We start from the raw sequence: 12,183 nt of genomic DNA on the forward strand, positions 1-12,183 counted from the left end.
AAAGCCCTCCAGAAAATGGCACTATAAAAACTATTACAACTCTTATAGACATTACCAGGCATGCTGTTGTTCATTGATGGCAGGTTTGGCGATCGAGCGGGTGGCGAGTCGTCATCAGAGCTAGCCACGGTTTTGATTGCATCATGGTAGAGGGGTGTAGAACTGGGCATGGCGAACTTGGACATGCGGGACATCATGATGGAAAGAGGGTTTTGGGATAACGTTGGCTCTGGGGGCATTGTGTAGGGACTGCTGGATGGAAGACTTCCTGGCACGTTCATGCCACCTGGCTGATTGGAGGAACTACTGGAGGGAGGAGCTGAGGGAGGAGGATTACCACCTGAGAACAGAAGAGGGCAGAAGAGGTTAACAGAAGAGAGGAGATGTAGGATCATGGAAGAAGAGCTTTTACCAATGACTTTTTATTTGACATTTGTTTTAGTACACTGTCATGTCATGATTAGGGTTAGTAGGGTAAGTTGTACATGCAAACATAGTCAGTAGAATGTCTGTTCAACATTCCAGTGTCTGATTAATAATGACATTTGTTTAGGCAGGAATTGTCATTGTACCTGGCTCTACACCGCCCATCATATTTGGTGATGTCATACTAAGGGGAGGCTTGTTGTTCTGAGGGATTCCTGGGCTTTGCATGGGCGGCTTGGGCGATGACGTCCAGCCAGGGGAGGGGGCAGGAAGCGAAGGAGACTTCATATGGACGGGTGATGCCCCTGCTGAGCCCATCATGGGAGGAGATTTAATGGCTGCCGCTGCCGCTACTGCTGCAGCTGATGGTCCACTAAGCATACCAGCCAGCTGGGACGGTGTCTGTGGAGACTTGAGGTTACCTGATGGTGAGCCCAGCATTGGTGACTGGACCTGCCGCAGTGTCGGTGACTTTAGCGGGTTGACGTTGACGTTGGGCGAGTTTGCGGGACCAGACTGGACATTTAGGTCTGAGGGCTTGCGACTCATATTTCTCTGCCCAGGTGGAGGCCCTGAGCTGTTAGGAGCCTGGTTCGGTGGTAAAGGAGGCATGTGACTAAGTCGACCATTTCCTCCCACATTACCTCCTCTTTGGTCAGGTCCAAAGGGTGGCTCGCCTCTGGGACCTCTTTGATTTCCAGGGCCTTGGGGACCCATGCCAGGGTATTGTCGGTTGGGTCCCATGTTGAGGTCTCCTGCATGGGGCTGGTCAGGGAAAGGAGGTCCCTGCATCATTCTCTGTGAAGGAACCACATTGTCAGGCATTGGACCTCCACCTTGCCTCATCTTCATCATTTCCTCTGGACTAAGGTTCATCGGTGGCTCTCTCATCTTAGGGGGCATCATCTGAGGGTTAGGGCCCATGTTTACATTGAGGTTTCCAGGTCCCATGCCAAATTCATTCATGTCTCGACCGAGACCTTTGACAAACTCCATTCTTGAGGAAGGGCTCATGGGACCATCACCTGGCATTCTGGGAAACATCATGCCTCCTCCGTTTCCAGGCTCCATGGGTCTTTGATTACCCATCATTCGATTCATCTCCATCATCATGCCAGGCGTCAGACCCATGCCTTGTTTATCACCCATACCTTGATGGAACATAGCTTCCTGTACGGACTGAGGATTGGGGAATCTTTCCACCCTTCCACCTGGACCTCCAAACATGCCTTGCCCAGGAGGGAATCCCCTGCCATCCCCCATTTTTGGCATATCATCAGGCCAGTTCATTCCAGGTCTGGGCATAGTATTGGGCCCTCCCTCCATGTCAGGGTTCATCATGCCAGGGAAGCCAGGCATCCTCTGCATGTGTGGATGCATCCCTCTGGGGCCCATGTTCATCTGGTCAGGGAATGGTTCAGGGCCACCAGGGCCCCACACCTCTCCAGGATTCATCTGGTAGGGTGGCGGTGGGCCTCGCATCATTCCTCTAGGTCCACCCTGATGAAGCATCATGTCTCCCATTGGCCTATGCTGCATTTGCTCCTGCTTGCGCTTCTTCTCCTCATAGAACTCTTGCTGCAGTTTTAGCCAGGCCATCTGCTCTGGGGTCATATGGTCTCCATGCTCTCCACCAGGACCTGGATGTGAATTCATAGGTCCTGGTCCAGGTGGAGGGGGTCCAAGATCATCTGGAGAAAAGGGCATGTCTCTAGGACCAGGCGGACCAAAGGGAGGCCCATCCGGACGTGGTCCTCCAGGACCACCAGGCTTCCCAAGGCTTTTTGACTGGGCCATCATGGCTTGGAGAGGCCCTTGTTCTACTTTCTTGGGCCCTCCTTCCATCATTGCAGAGTTGGGCGGGGGTCCACCCATGTTCCCTTGGCCCATGGAAGCCATGTCCTTGTCATCAGGAAAGAGCATACGCTGTATATCACGTAAAGTCTGTAAGGAACGTTCTCTGTGTTCAAGCTGCTCTTGGGAAAGGCCCTCAGGGTTGTCCCCCATGCTAGACATGATTTCATGAGCCAGCTGCTGATGGTGTTGAGCCGTGAGCTTAGCATCTGCCCCTTTAGGTAAATCTAGGGATGGGAAGCTCTGTTGGGGGCCAGGATTGGGAGGCTGGTTGGAGGCCTGGCTACCAGGTGTCCCTGCAGAGTTGCTACCATCATGGGATCCAGCACCATCCTGTGGGCTACTGCTGGGGAGGCTCTTAGAGTCCATACCAGCTGAAGGTGCATTGTCTGGAGGCAGGCTAGTCGGTTTTGCCCCCTGGGTTGGTTGCTGAGGTTGGGTGGGTTGCGCTTGAGGTTGTTGCTGCTGGCCTGACTGCGCTACTTTAGAGGCTGCTTGGTGGTTCTGATCACTGGAGAGAGACGAGGGCTGTTGCTGGGACGGAACTCCTTGTTTAGTGTCACTTCTGAGGGACCCAATCTGATTGTTCTAAAAGAGACACAAAACATTTTTAAAGCCTTTGTGAAAATCTTGGCATTTAAGTAAGCAAACATTTTTGACATTTCGTGCAAGCACAACTCAGTGATGTCCTTTCTTACCAGTGGGAGTTGGGGCTTTCCCCCCTTGCCATTAGAGATATTATTCATGTGGTAAGTGATGATGTTGTCTACATGTCCCGTTATGACTGCATCTGCCGCCCTGAGATGGGAAGAAAATGAAATCACAGTCAAAGATTTGCATATCTCTTCTGACAAAAAATAGTCTTCTCTTTAATGTCTAATTTAAAAGCGGAAGTGTGTAATTGTTTTCATTTATTCGACTCCCAATACATTACACACTAGTAATGGTTACTGTGAAGGTACTAGAATAGGACCAACAAATAGTCACACAGAAGTTAACACTAGGCTCAGTCCCATCTAGTGTGATGGCAGAGCAGTAATGGCACTGCTCTGTGGGAGATTTTCGATACGGTCACAACGTCTGACAAAGTTTCCGACACATCCTGTCACTAACATTTGGCATTCTAATATCTGCCATCTGAGAGTCTAGTTTAGTCAAACATGTTGCTGTCAGTGCTCAAACGCTTTCATCTTTTACCACTGCTACTTTTAGACATTTCCTAGCTCAGCAAAAAGGAAATATGAAAGAGAGATAGTGGGACTTGCTTCTTAAAGCTGACATGGCACTATGATTTAACAAAACAACACCATTTTAGCAATGCACCTGCTAAATGGCATCTAGTTTCAAGACATTAGCACACATTATGTCAAGGACCAATGATAAAGAACAAATAGGCGGTATTTACTTGTTGGCCATCTCTGTGGTGAAAACGTAAACGACCTTTGACCCTGGTTTCTGCCCACTCCCCAATTCAGCCGCTGTGCTCTGTCCTCCAACTGTATTGTGGGTAGGCGTAGAGGCAGAAAGAGCACCTGGATCTGGCTTTATGTCAGTGGAGTTACAGTCTGTGCAAAACATAACAAGCATTATAGATATCACATAGGATTAGCAATAAGATACATTTTGCCAGTCATTCTGTTTAGTGATGCTTTTTTTTTTGCAGTAGGACTGTCATTAGTTTGTAAATTGAATTTGTAATTACAAGTTAATTTCTTCTTATTATTATTGCATAATAAATCTGTGCCACCAGGTGACAATAATTACCATTAAGAGTTTCGTAACTACATTTAAATTCATTTTATTATAGCCACAAAAATTAAATATTGAAACTACATACTGAAAAATCCTGGGTCGTCTTCATCACTCTCTCCCCCTGAACACCAATCTGCGCCGCTGTAGGGCAACCGCCGCTCTCCAACACATAACCTTTTCGCTCTACTGCCCATTTCTTTAGAAAGACAGAAGAGCAAGATTACCATCATACAATTTCGACTGCTGTGAACTATATTACTACTAAATTGTGGAGTTGTTTCTTAAACACAAAGGTGGATATACACAGAACATAAATCACCAATGGCAATGCATTGAAGTACCAGACTATGCTTAGTCTTTGAGCAACACCTGCATTAACACATGCATTTCTATTCATTATAAATTCCATATTTGTCTGGAAAGTGCTGGGCTATCCTTCGGCATTCTCTCCTCATGCCATGTTGACTAATCCAGGCAGCTCTGAAACTCTGAGTCTTAGATGGCTTAAAACAAACTGTGTATAACTTGCAGCCAAAAATACACACATTTCGCTCTCCAGAAAAAAAGAAGAAAACTTTTCTTGGACACGTAGAAAGTTCTTAGTCACCATTAAAATGTCACGAAACCACAGGCCAGTTCTCAAAGTTTTGGAGAAGTGGAAGTACAATAACTGTATGCAATCCATCCACTTACATTTTACACAGAAATGCACACAGAAATTTACAGTTGCATTAAAATGTAAGAAATTACACACATACAGCAGTTTTTAAACTTAATGTACACAAATACATTGAACATTTTATATCTACAACCTAAACAGAGTTCATAAATACAAGTGAATTAGCTTTTGCATTTGCATTTACTAGAAATGGTTCATTCTATAATTAGGGGTACATTTAGAATTTGACAATGTGAAGAAAATAGTTTTCCTGTTTTCCAAAAACTCAAACATGACCTTACATAGCTGCGTTCAAACAATCTGTATTGTATAAAGTGCTATATAAAGGTGATCTGTAGGAATACGTACATAAAATACAATCTATGTTTGCTATTGTTCACCATGTTACCTTTACTGGGTAACGCAGTTGACAGGTAACTTAGTTGACATTTTTAGTGTTTTGGGCCTATACTCAACATGGAAGCCTAGAACTACTGAGCACATGGTATGTATAGAAATATATTTTCATTAAAAAACAAGTTTTATATAAATTGTCTTGTTAGGAAAGAGATGGGAAAGAGAGAGAACATAAGTTATGTTAGTATGGGACAAATTATGTGAGTATGGGACAAACCGTTCCTTTTTGAAAGGGGGTTTTCTAGTGGGTAACTTAGTTGACAATGCTTTATCGAACACAAATAAAAGAAGTTTTATCACAATAAACACTTATTATTTTTCAAGCGCACAACCAAATGTCTTGATAACCTAATCTAACTTGAGGCAAACTATGAAATTCATTTATATTTGAGGTCATTTTCAGGCTTAAATGCAGAGTAGAATGAGCAACTTCAAAATTAGACAGCTGAATACCAGGGTTGTATGTGATATGAATATCATTTTTGAACAAAATATATGACTTTTTCAACATATAGTACTAGAATATTAAGCATCAGGGCTTTATATTGATGAAAATATATTAAAAATATACTTAACAGACATGAGATGTACCTACAATTAGAATGACCCAAATACTTGTCTAGATTTGTTTAATTTGTTTAGATTTTCAACATTTTGCCCAGTTGTGCAGCCCACCAATAACATTACAGCATCCAGGAGTTAAAAGGAACACCTACAACAACCCAAACAGCTGACCTCCAGTGAGGAGGAACAAAAAAAGAATCACTGTCAGTGTGAATAAGGTTTTAAAAAGACAATACAGTAGCACAATTGTTAGTGTCTATCCAGCTGGTTAGTTCCCAGACCACAACATCTCACTGAAACTAGGACACAGTCGGGTCAAAAGGGGAGATATAAGACTTCCTGTGTACAGACAACACACACTGCTCAAACGGCAAGAGCAAACTCTCGACAGCTTGAACAAACACAAACACGCACACCAAACAGCCTTACAAGCTGTCTCCCTGTGAGCATACAAGCACATTGGTACACAAAGAAAACCAAACAGGTTGCTTCTGGACAAGCCATTTCTGACTTAACCATCAGCATCAGCATTTTAAACTAACATTTAAACAGTCTTTACATGCTGCATCTTAAGAATTTACAAGGAAAAAGAGCTGGTGTAAAAATACAAACTGAAACAAAAACAAAAGAACAAAAAAAATGCCTGAGCCTCACACTGAAATATGTTTATGCAGAGGCATTAACAACCAGCAGGGGTCCTTTAGACTGTCATGCACACTATCCTAAAAAAGGGGGAGAATAAAAGCAAGGTGGCTCCCCCTCACTCAGCAAACCAAATGGTTTGTTCCCTGGCATTCCTAAACCAGGCCTACCCTGTGATGATGCCACTAGAAAACATACAGGGGTGTGGATGTCTTCATGCACCACTACAACCCTCAGTGCAACCCTGTGGAGGTGGGCAGACATGCGCATAAACGCGTACATGAGACAAGAAAAACAGCGAAAATGTGTGGCCCATGGGACAAGGTGTGTGTTTGTATCCTGGGTCATTAAAAGGTCATTCGCAATGGAGCTTTGTCATATTTTATATATGGAGACAAAGGAGACAAAACGTTTCCAGAAGCATTTGACAATAATAACAGCACTACATAAAAGCACCAAAAGACCCTTATTAAACAAATCAACCCAAAAGAACCATAGGTCATTCTCTGAACACATCATACTCTGCCTGATTACACAGTGTACTGTGTAATTCAAAAATTGTAAAATATTATTAGCCTTTGTAAATAATTGTCAATGTCGCAATTCTGCACCATTACAATTATATTTCTAACATGCATCGTAATGAAAGTGGTTTGACCATCACGTGATGCATATATAAACAAAAAAAGATCAGTACTTTATCACGTTTATACCTTCATTTGCCCCGTCAAGCAAAATACATAATTATCATGTTTATTCATTTTTCTTCTATGTGATGTAAATTCATCCAATTATAATGTGTGATTTATTACAAGACGACAAAAAAATAACCAGATACTACCAAACTTGTAAGTAAGTAAATTAATTCCCTACTGTGAGAGGGCTGCATAATGTAGTGCTTAAGGGTTATCAAAATAAATAAATAAACTACTGGTATTTTGCAAAACTATAACCACATTTTTAAGCATTAGAGGTGGTATTTTAAAATTTGGCCATTAAATAACAACAACAACAATTTGGTTGACCACTAATCTCATTGCATCATGCAGGATACAGAGATACAGTACATGGGCCTGAGGTGAGGCTAATATTATTTTTTGGAAGTTCAGTCATAACTATTCTTTTGTTTTAATCAAATGCATGAATGAATGAAACAAAAAGAAAGTACTCCATTTACAGAGAGTGGGCCTAATGCATAAAATTAATGTCCATTCAATGTCAAAGCAAGGTGGTAACAGTATCATTCTGTGCCAAAGGATGATCATAATATTCAGAGATATAAAAATAACTGCACATCCGCTCAATATAATTACCTGACCAAAATAGTAAGACAAGATACTGGAGATGCTTAAAACCACACTAGATGTCATCTAAAACCATAGTGGTACGTTCTTACGAATGCAACGTAAGCTGATTCTGAACCAGCTTCATAATTCACAACGTGGATGCGAAACAAACAAAATCAGATTTTGTTTTACCTTTCTGGTCCCCTTCATTGTTTGGCGTTCCTGTATCCCTTTGTTCGAATGACTCCACTGAAGTGCTTCTCTCTCTTTTAATCTTGCCTTTTGCCCCGTTGCCTGAACTCAGGCCTTGTCCATTTTTGAGTCCCATACTCCCTATGGGGCCTTGGGGACCTTTGGGTGTGTGGCTTCCACTCAGCGACTTGGGGTCACAAGGAGACGGCTGTGATTGGCTGCCAGCGCCCCCTTGCTTTCCCTGGTTGGGCAGTTTGGAGTCCATCTGTGCGGCGCTGGAGGGGGACATCACGGGTGGCGACCTCACCATGGCCTCCTGCTTGGATTTAGGACTGCTGAGAAACAGCAAAGGAAAAATGGGTGAGATTGACCCGTGGCACTCAGTTTGCAATGATGTCAGCCCTAATAAAACACTGGCACTGCTGAACGAAGACAAAAACAAACATCTACATATTTTTCAGATCAAAAATGTTTTACTTTTAAAAGAAGTCAGGTGTTTTGAGCCTGGTAAAGTTAATGAAATTTGCCTTATTGTCACTACATAATTTGTTTATTATGTAGCATGTTATGTTTAAGTGTTATAAGTAGAGTTAATTTTGTCAAAACAAACAAAATATCTCATATCAGTGAAATTCCTAATAGCAAATTGCAATAATGTTTCTCTTTTTTAAACAACAGGAAAATTAAGCACAACACAGGACAGAAAATGTATCCTATTAGCAGAGAAGCTGTGATTTTGGGGATTTGAACTCTAGATATCTGGCAACCGCACACAAGAAAGCTCACGTAGTAGAAGCACGTACAGCAGTTTGATGAAAATAGAGATTTTGGTAGGTTTTGTTTTTCCAAAAAAAAAAAAAAAAAAATTGTCTCGCCTTTTATCGTCAACGATATTGCATGTTGATATAGTCACAGTTGTTGTTTATTGACCTTATTGTCGCCTTGTCATTGTCTCGTTTTAGTCATGGGAAAAGCTAAATTAACACTACAATGTTCAACTTTCTGTGAAAAGTATTGCAAACTGTGCTGAAAAAGTTTTATATTTTTCTAATATTTTAATAAAAAACTACCGTTTAAAGGTTTGGGATCTGTATGGTTTATTTATCAGTACTTAATTCTTTTGGGGAAAAAATGCACACTAAGGTTTCTTTATTTTCATTTATTTTTGTATTTTTATTAGATAAAAATACAATAAAAACAGTAATGATGTGAAATTTTAATACTAAGCTTAACTGTTAAATTGTATGTATATATGTATATGTATATGTATATATGTATATATGTATATATATATATATATATATATATATATATATATATATATATATATATATATATATATATATAAAACGTAATTTATTCAGCATCATTCAGAAATCATTCTAATTTTGTGCTTATGGCTCATTTTTAACATCAACACTGAAAACAGTTGTGCTGCCTAATATTTTTGTGGAAACCCTCATACATTTTTTAGGATTTCAGTAACAAATTTCAGAAAAAAATAAATAAATGTACTCTCACATGAATCAATTAATTGCAACCTTGCTGAATAAAATTGATTTCTTACTGACCGCAAACTTTTCCTGGGTTGGTATTTAACGTTTTTATTGTATATTTTGAGTTATAAATTTATAACTGCCATAGTGAGATAGTATCCCATTCATATTACCTTGAAACACAAAAACTGAATTGCTCAGTAGTTCCATATCTGTATGATTCTGTTTAAAGATTTATTTATTTTATTTATTTATTATTTTTAATCACTATTTAATTCTTTTGAAAAAAAAAAAAAAGTGTCTTTTGCTCACTAAGGTGCATTTTTTTAAATAAAAAAAAACAGTAAAAACAGTAATGCTGTGAAATATTAATACAATTTAAACAGTTAAGCCTTTTTATATACAAGTTTAAAAATATAATTTAATTCTGTGATGCAGAGCTAAATTTTCAGCATCATTACTCCAGTCTTCAGTGTCACATGATCCTTCAGAAATTATTTTAATATGCTGATTTGGTGCTTATGGCTCACTTTTTAATATCATCAACATTGAGAGCGGTGAGAGCATTGTGCTTCCTAATATTTTTGTAGAAACCCCTCACATTTTTCAGGATTTCACAAACAAATATTTCAGAAAAATAATATTTATACTCACATGTATCAATTGAATGCAACTTTGCTGAATAAAATTACTGAATTCATACTAACCCCAAACTTTTGCTGGTTTGCTATTTAATGTTTCTATTGTATATTTTGAGTTATAAATGTACAACTGTCATAGTGAGATTGTATCCCACTCATATTACTTTGAAACATGCCAGAAAAAGCATTTACTCAATAGTTCCATCTGCTGCAACATCAGGAACACAAAACCAGATTTTAGAAAACATAATAAACGTTTCTGCCATTTCCACTTTGTCAGTGGAAAACCAGCAGAATCTTATTAACTTCCCTTTCTTTGGTAAAGAATACCACTTAGACCAGAATGAAAAAGCGAAGACAACTGAGTCATATCTTAGCAGCTGAATTGACCGACTGCAGTCACTCCACCCTGAAAACATGCCATTCGATAATAGGAGGAAAATCTTGACGCGCGTCAGTGACGCAATTACAGTACTCTCAGCGACCTTCTGTCCTAGCCCTGTTCTTTGTTGACAGAGTGCCAGGTTAATATTTAATCAAAACTCGTCAAACCAGATCTCACACAAGGTAGCCTCCATCCATACCCAAAGCAATGGGTCCACAGCGCCTGGTTACTGGGGAAACCAGTTATACGCCAACGGTAAGGGCTGGTCATTGTTGGACACCTTTGAGTTTGCCAGTTAAACTCCTTGTCCACTGGATCCTAATGCTACCAGGTGCCAGTTTCACAGGCCATGTTTCAGAGCTCTGTGTACAATAGAAACTATTTTCCAGCGTTCAGAGAAAATCCAAACGCTTTGGACAGCAGTTGCAAACATATACAAAATGGGTTGCGATTAGGCTATGGGCCATAGCGTTCACTGAAGGACTCCCAGGAGCCCCGCTGCCGACTCCTTAACCAATTCCAGATCTGTGAATCAGCAAGAGCAGCCATTTTGGAACCAACGTCCAGCAGGGCGGGATGTATATGCTCTGGCTGCACTGAAGTGGGTCAGTTTCTCAAATGCTCAATGAGGTTCTGGAAGCTTTCCAGGTCCAGCTCTGCCTTTAGGGCACAGTTTGCCCTGCACTTGTGCTGCAGTTACTTCAAGCTTGCACTGGTTTCCTGTCCATAAGAGACAGCTCATTGGCCATAAGAAAGGGGGGGGGAATTGCAAGCAAGCGGGCAGCAAATGATTCGCCGTCGTGGTGCATCTCCATTAAGGAGAAATTAAAACAACAACAACTCATACACTTAAGAAGAGTTTAATATAAGATAGTGGTGAATTAATACTATCTGCAGTTGTGTCCAACTGCATTAAAACTGTTTGTTAACACATTTACCCAGGGAAATTAAACACGGAATTAAACAAAAAAAAAAAAAAAAAAAACAATGGATGTGGATGTGCATATTACACATTTTCCAGAATCGACCAGTCGATGTGTTCAAAAACATCTAGACAAAACAGGAAAAAAAAAAAAAAAAAAAAAAATTCTATATGCACTTGTCAGCTTTTGGAAGACGGTTATGGAACCCGGTTTCAGCATAATTGCAACTTTTTCTCTCACAATTCTGAGTTAACATCTTGCAATTCTGACTTTTTAATTCTCAGAATTGTGACAAACACGCAATTGCAAGTTATAAAGTAAGAATTGCGAGATATCAACTTGCAGTTCTAACTTTATTTCTCGCAACTGCAAGTTTATTTACTATTATGACAAACTATACTATTATGATATAAAGTCAGAATTCTGAGATTCAAACTCACAATTCTGACTTTTTTCTCAAAATTGTGACGTATAAACTCGCAGCTGCGAGTTACAGAGTAAGAATTGCGAGATATAAACTTGAGAAATTAAGTCAGAATTGCAAGATAAACTCACAGTTTGGACTTTTTTTCTCAGAATTGTTCGATATAAACTTGCAGTTATGAGTTATAAAGTCAGTATTGCACGATATAAACTCACAATTCCAAGAAATGAAGTTGCACTTCCCGAGAAACAAAGCCAGAATTACAAGATATAAACTCACAATTTTAACTTTGTAACAATTGTGAGTTCTTTAGTCAGAAATGTGAAATACAAACTCGCAATTCTGAGAATTTATCAGTCCTTTCCCCCTCAGAATTGGACTTTGTAACTCGCAATTTCGAGTTTATTTAAAGAAAAAAAAAAAAATTGTGAGATACAAACTACAAAATTGAGTTTATACCTCGCAAATGTGACTTTTTTTCTCAGAAGTGTGTCAAACTCGCAATTGTGAGTTATAAAGTAAG

At 40.0% G+C, this 12,183-nt stretch overlaps 1 protein-coding gene across 2 annotated transcripts in view; it reads right to left on the reverse strand.

Annotated features, from left to right (window-relative positions):
- bcl9 (BCL9 transcription coactivator) overlaps positions 1-12,183 on the reverse strand; it is a 127,653-nt gene that overhangs the window by 2,604 nt on the left and 112,866 nt on the right. For both annotated transcript variants that reach the window (XM_051108836.1, XM_051108828.1), the window contains exons 5-10: positions 7,792-8,126; positions 4,118-4,228; positions 3,686-3,845; positions 2,979-3,078; positions 573-2,868; positions 56-340 (exon numbers count right to left, since the gene is read on the reverse strand). In XM_051108836.1, the coding sequence (XP_050964793.1) occupies positions 56-340; positions 573-2,868; positions 2,979-3,078; positions 3,686-3,845; positions 4,118-4,228; positions 7,792-8,126 (3,287 nt within the window). The remainder of the gene's footprint in view (positions 1-55; positions 341-572; positions 2,869-2,978; positions 3,079-3,685; positions 3,846-4,117; positions 4,229-7,791; positions 8,127-12,183) is intronic.

Source organism: Labeo rohita, chromosome 1 (assembly GCF_022985175.1).
Source record: "Labeo rohita strain BAU-BD-2019 chromosome 1, IGBB_LRoh.1.0, whole genome shotgun sequence".
Lineage (NCBI taxonomy): Eukaryota > Metazoa > Chordata > Actinopteri > Cypriniformes > Cyprinidae > Labeo > Labeo rohita.